Raw genomic sequence first — 22,370 nt, 5'->3', positions numbered from 1 at the left:
GAACGCTATTTCTTTTGTATTACTAACAACTGTCTATTGTATGAAGGTTATATGCAGAACAATAGTGAAAACTTCCATTGTTCCTATTTGTCATCCTGGATAAATAAAGGCTCTATTATTATTATTATTACTATTATTATTATTTTCTTTATGTAAGAAAGTTCTTCAGGGAGATCTTTCATTTTAAGTGACAATATATGATACATATAGTACATTGCCATAAAGAGATGTAAAATATCAAGTTATGCTCATGCCTTCTTTTCTGTAATATATTTTTACACTTTTTATGCTGTATGGCCTTCCAAGATCCACTTGAAACCAAGCCGGTGAATTAGTGTTCCAAGGAGCTGTATGGGCACAGTATTTTTCTGTAGTCCTTAGTACACCATCGTTTGCAAGTGAAGCATCTCTATCATTGTACGTCGAACTTTGTGAGAGCTGTGTTGTGTTTTTTCTGCTAAGATTATCTGTTTTAATAAGAAAAGAGTGTTTCATGAAGACAGCAACACATTTTTTGCGTATGGCAATCATTAATGAGTACACCTTAAAAAAATATGTCTGTATCAAGTTAGGGTAAGATTTGTACATTTTAAGGCATTGTAGCACAATTCATATTTAGTTGGTATGTTTCTTCTTCTTACAATCAGACAAAGCAAATACTCAATGGAGTTTTCTGATCGAAATCAGATAGATATATCCGTCAAACAATCCACCTGTCAGATAATCTTTCATATATATATATATATATATATATATATATATATATATATATATATATATATATATATATATATATATATATATATATATATATATATATATATTTTTTTTTTTTTTTTTTTTTTTTTTTTTTTTTACTTTAGTAGAACATCGCCGATGTATAACTAAAATACTTCCGACTCAGCGTTAAACAATATTCAATCAGAAGAACTTGACAATTTCTAACTAAACTTGACACACTCTTCTACGTAAAGGAAATAAATGCTTGTTGAACGGGAAATTGGAACGAAAAGACAGAGTAAGGCTATTTAAGAATATTCTCAAGAATCACTGGACTGGAAAAGATGACAACTAGGTTAAAGGTTCCTAAGATGGGGTAGATTTTTTTTTTTGTTGAAATCAGGCACAGATGGATCATTATTTTCACATGCAAATATATATGACATTTAAAAATGAGGAATAATTCAATAGGAGAAATTGAGTAACTTACCTCTCATATACATTTTTGCAAGCATATTTTGTTTTCTGCTGCTTGTGCGGACATATCTACATTATGACAGGGAATGATTTGTTTTACATGTCATCATAGCAGTACCACTACGTAGTGATTATGTACTTTAGTGTCATTAAGTGTTAGAAAATCAATTAACACTCTCCTTGCTAATTGGACCAGAGTTTTTTTTTTCTTTCTTTTTTACAAAATTGAAATTTTATTTATTGCGCTGTTATTTTTTAAACATATGCACTTCTTTTCACTATGAATCCAAACAAAATCAATGGGGTTAAAACTTGATAATATGGACGAGTTTGAATTTTATCATTACCAGCACGCAAATAAAACGGATGAAATTGCCAGGCCATCTCTGCTGATGTTCAATCTACTACTACAGCAATTTTTTCAGTTGATGTCTTTGATGATTGATTGGTTGTATGATGTTTTATGTCCCATTCGAGAATTTTTCACTCATATAGAGACGTCACCATATACAGGTGAAGAGCTTCAAATTTTGACCTTTTTCGGCACTTAGGGACATTGAGCAGTGTGGGATCTTTATCGTGCCAACGCCTGCCGTGCCAGGGGACCTCGGTTTTTAAGGTCTCATCCGAAATACCCGCAACTTTCACTTCATAGTGCCGAGCGCATGGAGAAGGAACAATTGCTACCCATTTTTTATCGACTTAGGTCAGTCGCGGCCGAGATTCGAACTCACGACCTCCCGATCACGGAGCGAGCGCTCTACCGACTGAGCTACCGTGAACGGTGATGTCTTTGATGAAGTTATTTTTGTAATTGGACAGCATTCCAACACTAGGTTCGCTGCATTTTGTTTTCTTATTTAATAAATCTGCCTCAAAGAAATTAAATATTCTGACCTTCTAATAGGTCATTTCTTTTTAATTTAGTGTTTTTGTATTATTTGTAGGGCTGGGTATCGGCTGTGAATTTCGTATTGCAATATATTGCAATATTTTAACTGTATTGCGATATGTATTGCAATATTATTAATAACAGTTAAAATGATCTTTTCTTCTTTATTTACCTCCATATATAAGGAGAGTGTATATAATTGTTATGAATATGTTGCCACAAAGAAAGTTTTTCTTGTTTTAACTACAGTTTTGCAAGGAAATGCAATAATAAAACAGCAACCTTACTGTTTGGCACGATTGGAAACTTTTCTGCATATTAAATTTCATATTTTACTTCAGAAATTCCTAGCCCCAGCATTTTGCCGGTATATCGGTACTGAAAAAAACGTATTGCAATACGATATGTTTTGTCAAAGAATCGCAATATACCGGTATATCGATATTATTGCACAGCCCTAATAATTTGTTTTTTGTGTGATTCAATATGCAGTTGTAATTGTTATCCACTTCAACAATATAGAGTGGATGTGTCCATCTTGCAAATGAACAAAAACATTTTTTTTATTTATTTAGATAAACATGTAATTTAATGGTCTGCCATTCATCCACGCCCTTATCTTTGTAACTATATACATGTCCAATGATTTCCAGCAATGTAGTTTTTTTGAATTTAGTAAGCATTCCCCCCTCCACTATTAACCGTCACGGTAGCTCATTCGGTAGAGCGCTCGCTCCGTGATCGGGAGGTCGTGGGTTCGAGCCCTGGCCGCGACTGAGCCCCGTGTCACGGCAGGCATTGGCACGATAAAGATTCCTCACTGCTCAATGGCCCTAAGTGCCGAATAAAGGTCTAAATTTGAAGCCCTTCAACGGTATATGGTGACGTCTCCATATGAGTGAAAAATTCTCGAACGGGAGGTAAAATAACATACAATCAATCAATCAATCAGCCCTACACTGTACTTAGGGTCTCGAGGATGTGGGTTTTCCCTGTACTCCATATTAGCTCGTTTCTGATGAAATATACGCCTTAATATATTCAGAGAAAATGAATACAATTTTAATTTTTTTTTAACATCATTAGTTTTGATAAATGTGAATTGTGGTGTTTGCACTTGTATAAATCGGGTCTCTGCTGAGTTCGGTCAAAGCGACATCACTTACATCAGCTGTTTGTCACGTGACAGCTTTCCCGATCCTCTACATGGGCTGACGTAGATATGGGAGTCCTTAACCTAGCTGCGTACGTCTATGGTGAAAAATTCAATTATTACCCTAATTTTCTTCCGTTGATAACATTAACTGATTTATATCGCTATCAGTCAACAACTACATCTAGAGAACTGTTGTACTCTCAAGAATATGCTTTGCCTATTTCACCGATTAGTGTTTCTGTGAGTTGTAACCTAGAATTGGAATTGTGATCTGCTTTATTGGTGTCAAGTAAGTTAAGGTCTTAAGCAGTGTTGTCATAAGAATCATGCAGGTTTGCATCAGTGAAACCATGTATTAAATGATATGTAGAATCCACTGAAGTGAGGTTATTTCAGGTAATGGAAATGTTTCAAAGCATCACCAATTTCTTTTGATATGTCTGTCCTTAAAGACTTTATGGATGGTGGTAGTCAGGGTTGGGGTCAATTACTTGAAAATGTAATTAAATAGATTCAAATACATTGATAATTTTGTAAATTACTTTCAATTAAAAATACATTGATTTTAACAAATGTAATTAATTACTCTCAATTACTTTGAAGAATGTTATCAATTACTTAAGGTCAGACGACATGTTCGTCAATAATTAATGATTTTTCCCAAGAATTTATCATTGAAGTACTGCTATTTTAACACAAAGAATGAAGTACTTTTAGTTACCAGGCATTTGTGCAAGATACCAGAAGGTGGAGTTTCTTAAATAATCCTATTTGAAAACACCTGGATTGTCAAAATCACAATTTTTTATTGTATTTATTTGCTAAGACATTTTGAAAACAGTTTATAAATCACAAGATAATGCTAATTTTATGAATATTTCTTATATTTGACAACGAAAAACTATACAGATATTTAAGGAAAGTGTCGTCAGACCTTAAGGGGGCCGACTGGGGTTTTCATTGCGCAATACTTCGCGCAGCATTGTAAAATAAAACGTATTTACTGTTTTAAAGCAATCTCAGTTTTAAAAATCTAATTACTTTTTTGAATAACGATTTTTCAAATGATGGGTAGATAGACGTCGTAATAGTGTGTTTTTGACGTTATGAATAAACGAAGTTCTTTAAGCGGGGTCATTAATTATGTCATAAAATAAAAAGTATAAAATAGATGGTCATGAAATTTTATACATAGGAAATTGAGAATCTCACAATCATTTTTTATAATTTTTTATGTAAATCTGTGATATCAGTCATGTTTTGTTGTACTCCATAAAACAGGAATATATCGTGAATTTTGATATTTTGAGATGCCCCCTCTGGAAACCAGAGGGTAGAATTTTGTCTTTCTTGCATGAAATTTACAATGTAGTATTACCCATGAAATAATATAATTTGAGCAAAAAGTCTATAGTAGCATTTGTATTATTTGCTCCGAATGGTATTTTCCTATATAATCCTATATATATATATGTACCTGTATTTTGAGATGGTCCCTAAAAATAACCAGACGGTAGATTTTCACTAAACTTGGCATGTATACTGAAGTCATTGAAAGGTACATATGGTATAAAATTAAAGAGTTTCTCTGTAGTAGTTTTCACACAATAAAACCCCAGTCGGCTCCCTTAAGTTTTATTTCCAAATTCCAAAAATTTTGAAGAACAAAACATGAATATTTTGAAGCAGCAAAATAATTAAATTTGACCTTTCCTATTGCCCTGGGCTGTGTGTTTATGCTGTATAAACATTACTAGGCATTTATTGAATAAACACAACCTCGAGCTAAGCAGTACTGGTATGCATCATTATAAATCACCTTTTTTAATATTTAACTTGAAAAATAAAGTATTTGAAATGTAATTGAAAAATACATGACATTTTTGAATTGTATTTAATTACATTCAATTACTTGTCATTGAAAACAAACTTAATTACAAATGCAATTACTGTGAAAAAATGTATTTAAATACAGTAAATTACAATTACTCATTTCAATTACCCCATCCCTGGTGGTAGTTTTTCATTGCAGTTTAAGTTTTTGCATAAATATCTACGAATTTTCAGTATTAGATTGAATATTCAAAAGGATCAAAGGCTTTTACGATTCTCTCAATACCTATGTTTTGGAGCCACAAAATCCTTTTTTGTCTTTAATCAATCCTTGCATTTTATACAGTTACTTCTTGTAGATCAAACTTATACCAAGAACTTTTAAAAACAATATTGTCTTTATCTACTATTTTTTTGACTATCGAATATACCTGATCAATACGGCAGGTGTTACCGATCAACAAGAGATGCTTACCCTTCATAGGCACCTGATCACACCTCTGGAATTTCAAGGGGGTCCGAAATACTAAGTAATGTGAGAACGAGAAACTCAGTTATACCTCCGACATATTAAGTCGTTATTACAAAATAATATGTCGTAAGTACGAGATACTAAGTCGTACAAACGACATAATAAGTCGACTTATTACGACTTAGTATCTCGTTATTACGAGTTAATATCTTGTACGTGCGACTTAGTATCTCGTTGTCACGACTTATTATCTCGTCATTTCGACTTATGTCGCACGTGCGACTTACTGTATGTCGGACGGACGACTTGCTGTATGTTTGTACGACTTATTATTTCGTTATTACGACTTATTATGTCGTACGTACGACTAAGTATCTAGTTATAATGACTTAGTATCTCGTATGCGCGACTTAGTATCTCGTTATAACGACATATTATCTCGTTATTTCGACTAATTATGTCGTACGTGAGACTTCCTGTATGTCGTTTGTACGACTTATTATCTCGTTATTACGACTAACTCAATAATAATGATTGAAGCATCCTTTATAACTTTATAAAATTTAGCATTTCAATTAATGTCAAATGTACTTTTAGTCTAAATAATAATGTTGATACATTTTTCGAATTACTGTTTATGCTATTAGAACAAATTTTATGATCCCTAAACTAAAACAGATTTCCTTACCTATAGATCAGATACGTTTAGATTACTCAGGAGATCTTACCTGTTTTATGTTTTGATGAAATAAAATAAATACAAATAGACTAAATCGCACCTGAAAATTACTTACCGTAACAAAAATCCGTTCGAATCAATAGTAGAAAATTTATAAAGAATAGAACACCCATTTTCAAATGAGGAAGTTAAAATACACTGCATACTATTTAAAATTCTGAAGGATATTTAAATGAAATATTTCGGTCACCAAATTGTTCGCAGAAGGTAGTTAGGGGCCATAATAGGGGGACAATGTATGTAAAAAAAATATCTTTAAAAATTGTCTCCTCAAGAACAATTAAACCATGATTAATCATATTAAATCACAAACATTTTCTGATTATGCAAATTCAGATTTGTTCAAATAATGGTCACCGGGATTAGGGATTGGTCGCTACAAGGGATCAAAGTTACACACACTACTGGCTTTCAAAACCCCTGTCCGTATGAAAATCCCATGTCTTCCTCTGTAACCTACAGTATTTCCACAACTATCTACGGTATATCTACAGTATGGTACGGTATGTCTACTCTGTATATACAGTAATTCTCAGTATGCCACTGTATGTATCCCCAGCATGCCACAGTTACCTACAGTGGACCCCAGTACGCCTACGGTAGGCCCCAGTATGGCTACTGCTTCCTACAGTGACCTACTGTATGCAACAGTACATGCCCCAGTAGGCCCCTGTATTGTTCACCGAAACAAAACGGAAGAAGTATACACCTTCCAGAGGCACTGTTTATCTAAGATGTGGGTTTCTCAGTTCAGTACACAGGGTTATTTCCTTGAGAAAATTTTGAACATTATTTTATACACATAGTAATACAACCGGAGTCAACTGATACGGGTCTCGTGATCCACATTAGGCAAAAACTTTACGCATATTTTATCGCCACAAAGAAAATTTCGAGATGTTCAATAATGTTGCCTGATGTGAAATATACATTTCTTGCTGACAAAATAACAAAAAAGAAAAAAAAAAAAAAACACTATAAACAGTAAAACTGTTTATTCGTACATTTCATTATGTTTATATTTGTTAAGAGACTTATTGGGTTATGCTATAACTCTGAAAAGTTTATAAATCATTGCTGCAAGCAAAAAAAAACCCAAAAAAATTATTTTATCAATTAATGTATTTTATTATTTTTTACTTTTTTTAATTAATTAATTAATTTATCTATTTATTTATTATCTATTAATTTATTATTTATTTATTTATTTAATTAATCAATTTATTTATTTATTTAATTAATTATTTATTTATTTGTATGTTTGTTTCATTCCTTCATTCATTAAAAAAATATTTAATTTAAAACATCAAATTGGGAAGGGCATGCATTACGGCCAATGATTCTGCAATGAAGATTTTTTGTTCCCATATAGTATGGCTACATTAGAGACCTACATGTATAAACTAATATATATGCTCCTGCCTAGTGGCTACATGTGCTTGTAAAATATATTCCTTGATGTTTTAATAAACATGAACACGTTGTGTAACCAAGGACTTACATGTATACAACAGTTTACTGTACTTAGTACAAAGGTCCCTAGTGTTAGTATAGATCTCGCCGATGCAAATATATGAAAAGCAATCGGTGTCGATTGTCACGTGGTCAAGCTGGCTATCTCCAAAAATCACACAAATTCAACTAAGTTTTAATAAATTTATTTACAAAAAAATAATAATAATAATAAAGAAGATTTCAAACAGACAACCACACTCTGATCCACACACTCTTCCACACTATTAAACCAAAAAAAAAAATAATAGCAATTGGTAACCAATAATCAGACAATTAACCAATTAACCCCGGGTACAGATTTCACTCAAAGTATCATTGCCAAACATGTTCACAGATCAATGATTATCCTTGTCATAATCATCAACATCATCTTCGTCAACATCATCATCCTCATCCTCGATGCAGGAATGAAATCATTAGGTTTGCCATTTCGTCAGTGTTCGTATAACGAGCTAATACAATGTTACGTGGATTAACTTATCTGTATCTGTCCACCCCCAGTGAATCTTGTTCCACACACAGCATCCTTCCGGGCCTTAGTCCTGGAACCTTTCGCTGTGTCTCGACGATCCCCTCAGCTTAGTGCATGTATCTAGCACATGTCATACCAGTGTTCTTGACGCACGGACCTGTCTCCGTGCCAAAGCCAAGATACTGATTGTATGGCAGCTATTTGCATGTACACTTAGAAACGTGTCTGCAGCTACGCTTCTCTGCCGGGAATGACCAGGCCTCAATTGTTCTGGTCGGCCAAGCTATTTTGCAAGGGCTTATGGGTAGATGGGGCATAGGGACAAAACGCGGGAAATACAAATAATATGTACAAGTATAATAGTGATTGTTACACACCTCCCCCCTTAATTAAAAAAATGGTAACATTTTTTTTTAAACAACAATCACTACCAACTTGTCCTAACAATTTTAAAATAACTAAACGTATTTACAAAATTCTTAATACAAACCTGACTAATTTGTCCTTAGCTGATTATTGGCGACTAAGGTAATCGGCACCTACGTTTTGGCTTCCCTTTATAGCTTCTATCCGGAACCGATAAGGTTGTAATTGTAGAGCCCAGCGCATTAACCTCGAATTCTCTGTTTTGGACTTGTTAAGGTATGTTAATGGCTGATGGTCGGTTTCCAATACAAACTCACGTCCATATAGATATTGATGGAACTTCTGAATTCCCCATACTACTGCTAAGCATTTCTTCTCTACAACAGCGTATGACTTCTCTCTGGGCTGCAATTTTCTGCTTGCGTAAGCCACTGGAAGCTTTTCTCCATGTTCCTCCTGCAAAAGAACTGCTCCTAACCCGTCATCAGCAGCATCTGTTCGTAAAATGAATACTTCACTGAAGTCTGGAAGCTTCAGAATTGGTTCTGAGCATAACATCTGTTTCAGCGTATCGAATGCACGTTGTTGATTATCTGTCCAAACTACTTTGTTAGGCTGACCTTTCTTTGTTAAATCTGATAATGGAGCGGCAATGGCTGAAAAGTTCGGTATGAATTTTCTGTAGAATCCTGCCAATCCCAAGAACGATCTAACCTGCTTCTTTGTCATGGGTACTGGTGCACTTCGAATAGCCTCTATCTTGTTTGACTCTGGTTTCAGTCTCTGGTCACCTACTACGTGTCCTAAGCAGTCGATCTGATCATATCCTATGAAACACTTAGACGGTCGTGCTGTAAGTCCTGCTTTCCTAAGTCTGGTAAATAACTCTCTCAATGCCATTAGATGTTCTTCCCACGTATCTGTGTATACGATTATATCGTCTATGAAGTTATCAACACCTACCATGCCCTGTAAAAGTTTCCTCATGAGTCGGCTAAACGTCGCCGGGGCATTAACTAACCCGAATGGCATAGTACGAAATTGATACAAACCAGACGGTGTTGAGAAGGCTGTGAGAACTTTACTTTCATCTTCCATAGGAACTTGCCAGTATCCTTTACTCAAATCCAATTTTGAAACGTACTTCTTCCCTGCCATCTTTGAAAATATACTTTCTGTGTTCGGCATAGGCTCAGCGTCGAAAACAGTAACAGAGTTTAGTCTTCGAAAGTCTATGCAGAATCTGTTTGTTCCGTCCTTTTTCCTGGCTATGACTACCGGTGATGAATATGGTGAAACAGATGGTTCTATTACATTCAACTGTAACATCTTCTCCACTTCTTCCTTTATGACACTCTCGGTATTGAAAGGAATAGGATACTGCTTCACCCGTATAGGATCTGATGATGTCAGTTCAATCTTATGTTTCACTAGTGTAGTCATTCCTGGAACGTCAGTGAGAACATCAGCATACGACTCACACAAACATTTCACCGATTCTAGCTTATTCGCATCCAGTCCTTCATTGAAACGTACATCTGACACTGTTTCTGTCTGAGAATCTGTTGGTAGCATCATTAAATTCTGCTCATCCGGTGTTCCCTCTTCGCTGAAGTCAATTAGTGATATGGCGCAAGTTGTTAGAACCCCACAGCGTATTTCCTCACGAGGAATGTACTTTTTCAACAAATTCGCGTGAAGTGTCTTTAGTTTACCATGCATCTCAACTTTGTAATCCATATCTCCAACTTTCTGTACAACTTTGTAAGGTCCTCGCCATTGCATCAGAAGTTTATTTGACTTTGTAGGAAGAAGAACAAGTACTAAGTCACCAACTTTCATCCTTCGATCAATTGTTCTCTTGTTATAATGTTTTCTCTGGTACTTCCTTGCTTTTTCCAATTGTTGATGAGCAATCTTGCAAGTCTCTTCAAGTTTTTCCTTTAAATCTAGAATATATTGGTATGTAGTCTTCACCTCTTTGTCTGGTATGTCCTTGGTCCATAGTTCCTTCAGTATCATCATTGGGCCACGCACTGATCGACCATATAGAAGCTCAAAGGGTGAAAATCCAAGGCTCTCTTGAGGTATCTCACGATAAGCAAAAAGTAGTGCGTTGAGGTACTTGTCCCAGTCTTTAGGGCGTTCAGCACACATGCGCTTGAGCATCTGCTTCAACGTGCCGTTGAATTTTTCAACAAGGCCGTTGCACATCGGATGATACGGCGTTGTAGTTAGGCGTTTGAGTGACAGCAATCGGCTAACTTCTTTCATAACTTCAGATGTAAACTGTGAACCCTGGTCTGTAAGCATTTCAGATGGAATACCAACTCTACTGAAAACGTCTACAAGCGCTTCTGCAACTCGTTCAGTTTCAATTCCATGCAGTGCCACAGCTTCTGGATACCTGGTCGCATAGTCTATAATAGTGAGGATATATCTATTTCCTCTGTCTGTGATTGGCTGGAGTGGACCAACAATATCCACAGCAATGCGTTGAAATGGTTCTGATATCATGGGCATTTGTCCAAGAGGAACTGCAGGTACTTTTCCCTTAGGTATTGTTCGTTGGCACACGTCACATGAACGACAAAATCGCCTGACGTCTGCTTGTACTCCTGGCCAAAAGAATTCTGCTAGTATTCTGTCTGTGGTCTTCTTAACACCCAAGTGGCCTGCCATAAGACATTCATGAGCCATCTTCATAACCAGTGATCTGTACTTTTTCGGAACCATAAGCTGTCGATAAGTCTTTCCATTTGACACTTTTGGACTACTGAATTCTCTGTAGAGTAATTGCTTCCGTATATACATCCGAGTTGAACCTCCATCACCAAGCTCCTTTACTGTCCCTTGTTTAGCAAAGTCCCAACTCTTGCTTAATGAATCATCCCTCAGCTGTTCACTTAACATCTCATCCCGTGATACATCTTGTAGAGTTTCAGGAACCCTCAATGGTTTATAAGGTAACTGTTTTTTCTTTAGTTGGCTGCGTGTCTCAACAGCAAATGAAGGTTTAGTTGATTTCATCCAGTGAATATCCGGGTTGTCTGGTTTCCGAACGCCATCAAAATTTCCAAGAATCAGATCAAACATTGGTGTTTCAAAGCACGATACTTCAATTGTTCCAGTAAAATATGGTGTGTCAACTTCAACTATCGCAACATCTGCATCTATTATACTTCCGTCAGCCAGCATGCATTTGTGAGTTTTTCCAGTCATTTGGTTTGAAGTAACCAAGCTTTTCCGAATCACCGCACCACGACATCCGGTATCTCTTAACACTGTCACAAGTCTGTCTCCAACACATCCTTTCACAACTGGCATCACACCACTAGAAACGGAATCAATGTCACTAATGTCACTTTGTAGCCATGGTTTATGGGCACCAACAAAAGAAGAATCATGTTCTTTCCCCTGTGAAAAGCGACGTCCAGATCTGTTGAAGCTCTGTTGTTGCTCACTATAGCGGGATGGTTTTTGTGGTCTGTCAGATTTTTCCAGAGTGTTTGCTGTCTTGGTTGCGGAAGATTTCCTTAAGGGGCAATCAAACTGCTTGTGTCCGTATTTGTCACAATTAAAACACTTGACTCCACCACTGGGTTTGCTACTGTCACTAGTGCTTGGAAAAGAGAATTGCTTTCCTATGGAAACTTTCTTTTCAAAGATAGGTCTCTGGGTAACAGCTGATGAACTAGTTGCTCTTGCCTCAACAAACTGATCAGCATATCTGGCCATATCCTGAATAGAAGGAGGAATTCGTTCTTTCAAGAATAAGGAAAGTTCTTTGTTACAACACAAAATAAATTGTTCCCGCAACATCAAGTCTTTGAGTCCTTCATACGTCTTATTTGTTTTCGCTAATTCCATCCACCTCTCCAGATAACTTTCGATTCTTGTTGAAAACTGAAGAAAGGTTTCACTCCCATCGGGTTTTGAAGATCTGAATTTCTTTCTGAATCCATCCTCAGTCATGTCGAAACGTTTCATCAGTGCTTTTTTAAGTTCATCAAAGTCCAATGCACTATCTGGTGGTAATCTAGCGAACACGTCCAACGCTTTTCCTTTTAGAAGTGCACTCAAGTGAGCTCCCCAGTTTGTTCTTTGCCATTTCTGTGAGATAGCGTATCTTTCAAAGCGTTGTATATATGCGTCGATGTTGTCTTTTGCCTCATCAAATGCTGGTAGTTTTGGTCCTCTAACAGGTTGTTGGGTTTCAGGGTGATGCAGGGCTGTAGACTCAAGAACTTTCTGTGATCTTTCTGCTGCCAACACTTGAAATTTGTGATCTATTTCCATCTCTTCTATTTTTCTTTTATGTTCAGCCTCAGCGTTTTGCTCTCTCTTGATCTCCAATTCTAGTTGAAAGTCACGCTCTTGTTTAGCCATGCGTTCTGCACGATCTTTTTCACGTTCATCTCGGAGTCTTGCTTGTTCATTATTCACAAACTGTTGAAGTTCTGCATCCTTGAGTCCCATCTGCGTCCCAATTTCCAAGAGCTCCTTCATCTCCTTGATGGTAGACATCGTGCCTATAAGTACTGAGCCACCTTACCAAAACTTTGATAATCCAAGGATAATATACTTTCCAATTAATAAATATGTCTAACACCACCTTACCTTTGACCTACTTAAGAGAGAGCCATTCTTTCACTTACCTCTATCTTACTATGTACAGGAATCCCAAGACTAACTACTACTAGAGCAACCTAACCTATTTACATCTACTTGGCAAACCTTCACCTAGATAGTGAAAATGTGTAATTTGGAGAGGGTCAGCAATCCCACCGCAGCCACCAAATGTCACGTGGTCAAGCTGGCTATCTCCAAAAATCACACAAATTCAACTAAGTTTTAATAAATTTATTTACAAAAAAATAATAATAATAATAAAGAAGATTTCAAACAGACAACCACACTCTGATCCACACACTCTTCCACACTATTAAACCAAAAAAAAAAATAATAGCAATTGGTAACCAATAATCAGACAATTAACCAATTAACCCCGGGTATAGATTTCACTCAAAGTATCATTGCCAAACATGTTCACAGATCAATGATTATCCTTGTCATAATCATCAACATCATCTTCGTCAACATCATCATCCTCATCCTCGATGCAGGAATGAAATCATTAGGTTTGCCATTTCGTCAGTGTTCGTATAACGAGCTAATACAATGTTACGTGGATTAACTTATCTGTATCTGTCCACCCCCAGTGAATCTTGTTCCACACACAGCATCCTTCCGGGCCTTAGTCCTGGAACCTTTCGCTGTGTCTCGACGATCCCCTCAGCTTAGTGCATGTATCTAGCACATGTCATACCAGTGTTCTTGACGCACGGACCTGTCTCCGTGCCAAAGCCAAGATACTGATTGTATGGCAGCTATTTGCATGTACACTTAGAAACGTGTCTGCAGCTACGCTTCTCTGCCGGGAATGACCAGGCCTCAATTGTTCTGGTCGGCCAAGCTATTTTGCAAGGGCTTATGGGTAGATGGGGCATAGGGACAAAACGCGGGAAATACAAATAATATGTACAAGTATAATAGTGATTGTTACATCGATACAGTAATGTAAATTTTATTTTGTTTAGATTTTCTGCCTGCTCAGTGAGAAAAAAATGTCTTTTAATACTGGTAACCATCAAATAAATGAACATAGCTGTATACGACAGTAGTGGGTCTGTCGTAGTATCTAATGACATGGTATCTTTAGGTAACAAAGCTCTTTTTCTTTATTGTCAACCGATTTTCAATCGACTTTTGTTCATTATCTTCAAATTTAACATTTTTTTTGACAATTATATTTTTTTTTATAATAACATGCTGTCCAGGCGCGGAGCCAAGAATTTTTCCAGGAAGGGGGGAGGGGAAATCCACCCCAATCAGAAAAATTCCAACCCAGAAATTTCTTGACAAGCCGAAAAAAAAAAAAACAAAAAAAACAACAACGACAAAAACGTAAATTTCATTTCCTTAACGTGAAAAAAAACTATTTCGTGGTGGTGGTGGTGGTGTCCACGTTTTCTGGGGGGGGGGGGGGGGGCAAAGTCATTTTTTTTTATTTACTACAGTATATAACTTGTCAAATTCCGGGGGGGGGGGGGTGATGGTGGTTCGGAACCACCCCCCCCCCTCTATGTCCGAGCATGCTGTCAGTATTAATTTTAAACGGAGAAATTCAATATTAAACGTATACTACAAGATCAGTTTATACAAAAGAAGTACATGTAAATTATAAATAACCACTCAAATAGACGGACAGTGGAAATTCATGCGAAAATCCAGTTTTTTTTTTTTTTTTTTTTTTTTTTTTTTAATTTTGCTAGGGGGCAAAGCAAACAAGCCACCCCCAAAAACCTGACGTTTTGTGTGTATTGACGGAACAAGTTTACTATTATACGAGAGATGAATTACAAGTATCGAAGCTATTAATTCCGGCTTGGTTGACAAGAAGTGCGACATCTATTTTGTACATGGAAATTTCTGTCAGTCCTTTTCTTTTTTATTTAACACAATGGAAAATTAAATCGAAAGTCAAATACACTGTATTTATTATTAAAACACGTTTACTTAGAGTAACAATATTTGGCAGACAAAAAGTTCTTCTTAAGTCCCCCCCCCCCCCTTTGAAATATTTACGTTTAGAAAGGTACATGAAAAATTCACCAGAAATAAATGTGTTGACCAGCATGGACCCAGTAAGTAAGTAAAATGCTTTCATAAAAATATCAAATTAAAGGGTTGATTATTTAAAAGACAACGTTTGAGTTTCTTAAAAATATAGCATGACTGCATCACAAATGTTTCATCATAAAGTTACGGGATCGAGATCCGGAAAAAAAAGATGGAGGAGAGAAAAAAAATCGCAAGAGCAGATGAATTGCACGAGTACGCAGTTTTCTTCACTTTGGGATGAATATATTATAGTAAGTACAAGCTGCAGTGTGTTTTTCTCATAGTGAATCCTAAAAGGTACAATTGTCATGATTGTGCGGTTCTTCATTATTTTTTTTTATCTGTTTATTACTTAGTGGACACTGGTTATGCCCCATTGAGGCCACAGGAGTTCGCAATTTTATCAATATAGTCAATAGAAATCACTCGATTGACCAAGAGATGAGATATGCGTTCGCATATCAGTGTGGCGGATCCAGGAATTTTGTAACGGGTGGGGGGCAGTAGAAGGCAGTGGGTTCTGGGGCTGCATTGAAGCCCCCAGTGGGTCTAGGGCAAGGTCCTTAAGGGGGTCCAGGGGCTGACAATTTCTCACAAATAAGAGATGTTTTTTCCTTGATTTTAGGATAGTGGACATATAAGTTCTACATATTAAAAATTCAAACGGATGGGGGCGGCCCTGGATCCGCCTTTGCATATTCGCTATGCTAACGCATAGCTCATGTATGGTCAATCGAATGATTTCTTTTAACTTTATTGATAAAATTGTGAACTCCTGTGATTGAGGCTGTAAATAATCTTTTTTTTTTTTTTTTTTTTTTTTTTTTTTTGTTGTTGTTGAAATCCCTAATAGGAAGGCAATCCAGTTAGACGACACTTTTCCATTTAAGCAGACTTACATGTAGCAAGCCACTTTTTCATGCTGAAAAATTGAATATGGTATGGATTCTCGGTGATCGGGGTGGTGACAGTGACGATGCAGTCTAACGTAATAGTGTACAGTGTAACAGTAATACTTCGTTGTGACTTGACTTCTACATTTTGATGAATGTGAATGGATTAGGCCAAAATAAAAAATACCTTTGTTTTCCCTAACGCGACCGACCCACTTATATCGTGCCGACTGAAAAGTATTTTTAATAAGATTATTTAATTTTTTTTTTTATTGTTTATCAAATTTATAAAATACAATTTCATCAAAATCCGTTTTTTATCAGAACGGCGGCTTTTGTTTTACTCTCATTTGGTGCCGACAATATGTGGCCTCAGAGGGTTAGTTCGTGTTATAAAACAATGGTGACGTATCAATCTTATTATTTTTTTAACTTATTAGAATCCTACACTCTTGAGACATCTCGTGAATTAATGTACCATGACTAAGGAGTGTTAAGATGGTATTTAAAAAATTAACGTACGTAGTAAGCATAGCAAAGCCTGCCTCATTAGTAGATGAGGGGCGCTCCTTGTTAATACATATCAATAAATTTCACTGCATTTGATTCGTTTCGATCTAATAAACAGTTCATGTAAGATCCTATTTTTACTGCATAGGACCATAGGAGTTGTAAATGTGTCTTTGTATGATTATTTCATTTGATAAATATAATTCAGATGTCGTTTCTTTATTCCTTTTATTTATGGGGTATTGACTCCGTGACTATAAAATTAGATATATGAAACTTTAATCATTTTAGAGATGGTTTAGTTGAATTATATATTGTTTATACATGTACATGTACACTATTTCCAAATAGTGTTGAAATCTTTAAAATTTGCTTATGGTACGGCTTCCTGAGACGGCCAGTTTATTTTGCTTTAGTTAGGCCCTTGAAAACAGGTTGTTTCTTTGCTTTAAAATACCTTTAAAATTTGTTGGGCCGGTGGAAGGCTCCTAATTTAGACTTTTACTCGGCACTTACATGTATGGCCTTTGATCATTAAGCATCATTAAGGGATCTTTTACGTGCCATCTACATGTATACTCCGACACTGGACCTACGTTTTTATGGTCTTATTCCACACCGGTCTTCAAGTCCCACGTCGGGACCTGCGACTTGGAATTAGCTCCCGAATTACGTCGTGACTCCAAAACGAAACACTAGAATTACTGTGCCTTGCGAGGCCCTTGACATTTTGTCTGTGTAAGTACTCGAAGATGATAGTAGGTTTGAAAAATGTACTCGAATGTCCGATGGTTCAGTATTTGCGAATCTTTTTGTAAATATTCGATTGCAATAAATTTACCTGGCCTGAGATATTTTACAAGTTCAAGTTTTGTGCAAGTGCAAGTGCAAGTGCGAGTGATCAGATTTATGTGTTCCATTTGTTGATAATATAACGATCTATGAACTCTATTGCGTTGTGTAAGAAACTTCATAACCTTCTTAGTATGAATTCCGCTCCATTTTATTATTATATTTTGGAACACATCATTTACGATACAGTGAAACTCCCACGAGAGTAGTGATTATTCAAAATGGCGGACAAAGTAGAGAGTCTTGACGAGAGTCCCGACGCTGAAAACATGTATCAAGAGAGGAAAGAAAAAACTTTTAGTGATTATATTGAAACTGTAAATTCAAATACCGAGGATGAAGATACTGTGCATACATATCTCTCATGTTAAAGAAAAATGACAGTTAAAGGTAAGATTTTTTTTAAATGGAAAAAAACTTAAACATGAATTTAACTTGTGTTTTAACAAAAGGAGTTAGCAGTGTACTAGACTGAGAATTCTGATTACGGATAAAGCAGATCTGGAAGTGAAAGAAAGAGGTATACTTGAGGATTTGATGTGTGACCTACGAGTTGTTTGTGACTTTACTGATGTTAATGAAGATGCATGAAAAGAATTTCATTCTTTTCACAAGGAATGCTCTGAACGATTTTGAAATTTTGAAAATGAGCATCACTGTTTAATATGTAAAGTTTGTGACAATATCTTTGAAAAGAAGAAAGAGGCCTATGAAACTATTACTCGATATTCAGCATGATCACATCGCAGTAATCGTTATAGTTCTAGTCGTCATTCTGGTCTTCATTCTAGTCATCATTCTAGTCATCTTTCTAGTCACTCATCTAAAAGCTCAGAGGAGACATTAATGGAAGCAGATGCTTTGAAACGCACACAGAAATTCTTTGTCATAGAAGCTAAAACCAGTGCAGATTTTTAGAAAATAAAAAACACTGAAGCCTATTGAAATGGCTTTACCAAAATTAGAAAACCCTTGATAAGATGGAGGGAACAGATAATGCGGCAGCACTCAAGGATGTGAAGTTCATGTTGCTTGAAGTTAGTTAACCAGTTAAGTCATCTGAAATTTCAAATACATTGGAATTTAGTTTTCAGGTGCCTTATATAATGCAATCGTTTGAACCATCTTTCACTTCTGATATTAATAATACACAAGAGGAGCTGCAGCCGAATCTGTTAGCATGGAAAGTGCATATCATTAACTCCGACATTTTCCGCATTAAATCCTAATGCCAATAGATTCATACCTAAGCTATCAGCATCACCAACTTCATTTCAAGGAACATCACTAGTTAAGCATTAATTGCAAATACCGGCTACAGGGAGGATCCATTAAAAAAATACATTGGTGGACCAGTAAAGGATGTAATTAAAAATATTTTCTAGTGTCTGCTAGTGATTCCTTTGATGCAGCGGAACGTTTGCTAGGCCAGCGTATGGAGACTCTTTTTTATTAATGTGTTCAGAAATAAATATGAAAAATAGCCAAAAAATTCCATCAAGGGATGGTCCAGGACTTTAATAGTTTTCAGACTTTTCGAGACAATGTTACATGCTATGAGAAGCATTAGAAACATTGACGTCTTGAATGATAGCCGAGAAAATCAGAAAAAGTTGAGCAGACTACCAGTTTGCTTACTCTTCAGATGGGGTCATATCGTAGTACAGAAAAGGGGAGAATCTAACCAGTATCATCCTTTTAAGGACTACATGGAATTTATATCAAATATAGCTTTTGATCCTGTTACTTCCATTCAAGCAATCAAGTCTGAGAAAGCACAGCATGGACAAAGTGAAACTGAAAAGTCCTTAACCCAGTCTAAGAAACCCACCAAGTACAGATATTCAACTTCTTCTATCTCGGACAAAGAAAGGACTTTTGCCATACTCACTACTCCCAGAAAAGGAAAGTCCTGTGTTCTTTGTAATGGAGAAAATTTTTTTCAACAAATGCATGGATTTCCTGACCAGGGGTGTTTAAAATGGAAAGAAATATGCCAAAGAGAAAAATCTGTGTTTTAGGTGCCTAAATGTTGGTCACATTTCTAGACATTGCGATAGAAAACTGAAATACAGGACTTGAAGAAGGAATTATCCTACATCTCTTCATGGTAATATACGCAAAGCAGAACCAAGTGAGAATTCAAGAGACAAGAAATCAGAAAACAATGTATATGGATCACAACCACTTCCATCTCTTGCAGGAAGGATTGGATCAACATCTTTGCTAAACCATGATGGAGTGATAAATAAGAATTCTATGATATTGCCAGTGTGCATGTCTCACAGTGATAGATCAAGAGAGATCTGTTTATGTAAATCGAATTTTCAAAGTTATTACTTCAGTGAATCAAAGTGTCAAAGTTACTACTAAATCGTCATTCTGGTCACAATAGCTAATTAAAGTGTCAAAACACTCACTATATCGTGTCATAGTGATAATAGCTTTAGTAAAGCAGACTGTCTTAATTTTAACTATAGTGAATCAAAAAGAAAAAAATATCACTTTAGCAATTAATCAAAGTTTTCAATTCAAAGTAATAACTTTAAACAAATCCTTAAACGTGAGTTTTTCAACTTTTTCAGAATTTTCACTGTAGTTAAGTTTCAAAAGTTATCACATTAGTGTCATAGTGGTCACTATCAAACAAACGTTTTCAAATTTATCACAATAGTGACATAATGAGCACTTTTTTGATAATTTTTTATAATGAATTTTTGATATTTGTTTAATACAAATGTCTAGTAAAAAAAATATTTTTCTGTTGTTTTTTTCCCTTTTTAGTGCCATTTTAAAGAAATATGACTACAGACATTATGAAGTCCATCCTTTGCTCATAACTAAATACTTACCTTTAAAAGTCATCGACTCGTAATGATGATTTTTTACCTCGTTATTATGACTTTTTTAAGTCGTAGTAGCCACTTTTTATGTCGTTATTACGACTTTTTATATCGTTATTACGACTTTTTACCTCTTCATTACGACTTTCTTGAGTCGTAATAATGACTTTTTTTAATCTCGTTATAATGACGTTTTAATTCGTAATAATCACTTTTTATCTCGTAATTTCGACTTTTTATCTCGTAATAACGACTTCTTTCTCTTTTTTTAATTTTCTTCTTTTTTTTATTTCTTAATTTGACCTTCCTATGCTTTTGTAATGATATATGAGAAACTATCTAAAATGTACTTTTATAAAAAGCCTTGATATAACTCAGGTAAAGAGTGGCATACATACATTAAGAATCTGTTGTTTGAAAAATAAATTACGTCATCACATTGTTAATGAAAGTTTAAATATCTACATATACATACATGTAATATCGGTATGTACATGTACAAGTACGCATATATACACGTTGATTTACCAGACAAACTAACCTGTAAAGGGGAAATGAACAATCACGTTGCAGTAACTTGTATACATCGTTCATACATACTTTGCAGAAAGCTGTCATTTTTACTGATACTTACTCATTATCAGTAATCTTTGCTATTTCTTTGAATTAGACACCTTGTGAATATTAACTGAACCTATTATAAGCATATTTATCCAAATCTTATGTGAAAACATTAGAAAGTGTGTTCCCCAGGAAGCAATCCGTTAGTCGATCAGGTATCAATTATTGGTATCAAAAAGAAATAATATTCATAGGTTTTATTTAGTGAAAGTTAAACTCATGGCATATTTAGTTGAGGCAATAAGGAAACAAAATGAGAATGAAGCCATGCATAACATTAATACGAGATTCTTAAATGAGGGTATTAAGATTTTGTGTATGTCAAAAAGCACACTCGTCCCCACGCCCCGTTTTATTCGCCAGCGGAAGTCATATCAGAATAACTTCCTTCTTGAAAAATGTGTACATATATAAAACTTAAAACAGCATTCAACAAGATGTGCTAGTGAAACACTGATGCTTCCCTATGACAACTTATGGAAGAGGTTAAAGTTTCTCACATACAACTGATGCAAGTTAAACTCCAAGGTCAAGAGATCAAAAATGTTGGTATTTAAAGAAAGACCTTGTGTAATTGGATATACCTAGTAAATATGAAAGCCCAAGCACCAACCATTCATAAGTTATGCATATGGTAAAATTATTTTTTTAAGTGGATCAAACCAAGATTAAGTCCAAATGGAACGTAGGGGAAGACCTTTCCAAAAGAAATAGATAGTTATTCAAATATAAAACCTTAGAACCAACTGCTCAAAAGCTATGGCCAAGGTTGAAGTTTTTCAAAAGTATGCCAAACTCCAGGGTCAAGGTCAAAGGGTCAAAGTTGTTGGAATCTAAAGGAAGGTCTTATGTTTGAAAGCCCTATTAAACACTGTTAAGAGTTTATGACCAAGGTTAAAGTTTTTTTTAAAAGTGGATCAAACCATAAGGTCAATGTAAAAAGGTGAAAAATATATACACCCATGGTAAGGTGTTGTCACGATGAATACGCATGTGAAAAACGAAAGCCATAGGATCAACTGTTCAAAAGTGATGGCCAAGGATAAAGTCAGGTAAATTTATGTAAAAGGGGATAAAACTCCAAGTCAAGGTCAAGATGTCAAATTTGTTGGTACCCAAAGGAAGGTCTTGTCACAAGGAATACACTTGTGAAATATGAAACCAATAGCTCCAACCAATCAAAATTTATAGGCAACGTTAAAGTTTTTGGGGACAAATAAATAAACAGAGAGACGGACGGACAGGGCAAAATCTTAACACCCCCGAATCTTCAATTACGGGGGAAATAAAAAGAACAATTTTTGGTACATGTCTAGAAATAAATA

At 35.5% G+C, this 22,370-nt stretch overlaps 2 protein-coding genes across 2 annotated transcripts in view; both read right to left on the bottom strand.

The window, feature by feature from the left end:
• LOC133189429 (uncharacterized) overlaps positions 1-6,402 on the bottom strand; it is a 31,223-nt gene extending 24,821 nt beyond the window's left edge. Inside the window, exons 1-2 of the mRNA XM_061324801.1 lie at positions 6,345-6,402; positions 255-467 (exon numbers count right to left, since the gene is read on the bottom strand). Of these exons, the coding sequence (XP_061180785.1) occupies positions 255-467; positions 6,345-6,402 (271 nt within the window). The remainder of the gene's footprint in view (positions 1-254; positions 468-6,344) is intronic.
• A 2,602-nt stretch (positions 6,403-9,004) lies between these two features.
• On the bottom strand, positions 9,005-13,169 carry LOC133189428 (uncharacterized). Its single transcript, XM_061324800.1, has 2 exons — positions 9,066-13,169; positions 9,005-9,019 (listed from the first exon to the last, which is right to left on the bottom strand). The coding sequence occupies exons 1-2, from the start codon at positions 13,167-13,169 to the stop codon at positions 9,005-9,007; spliced, it is 4,119 nt and encodes a 1,372-aa protein (XP_061180784.1).
• Positions 13,170-22,370: the final 9,201 nt, after the last annotated feature.

Source organism: Saccostrea echinata, unplaced genomic scaffold (genome assembly GCF_033153115.1).
Source record: "Saccostrea echinata isolate AGI-Se365-2 ecotype Australia unplaced genomic scaffold, CSIRO_AGI_Sech_v1 ptg000018l, whole genome shotgun sequence".
NCBI lineage: Eukaryota > Metazoa > Mollusca > Bivalvia > Ostreida > Ostreidae > Saccostrea > Saccostrea echinata.
Note: the sequence above shows the minus strand (reverse complement) of the source record. Positions and strands in the feature narration are given on the sequence as shown.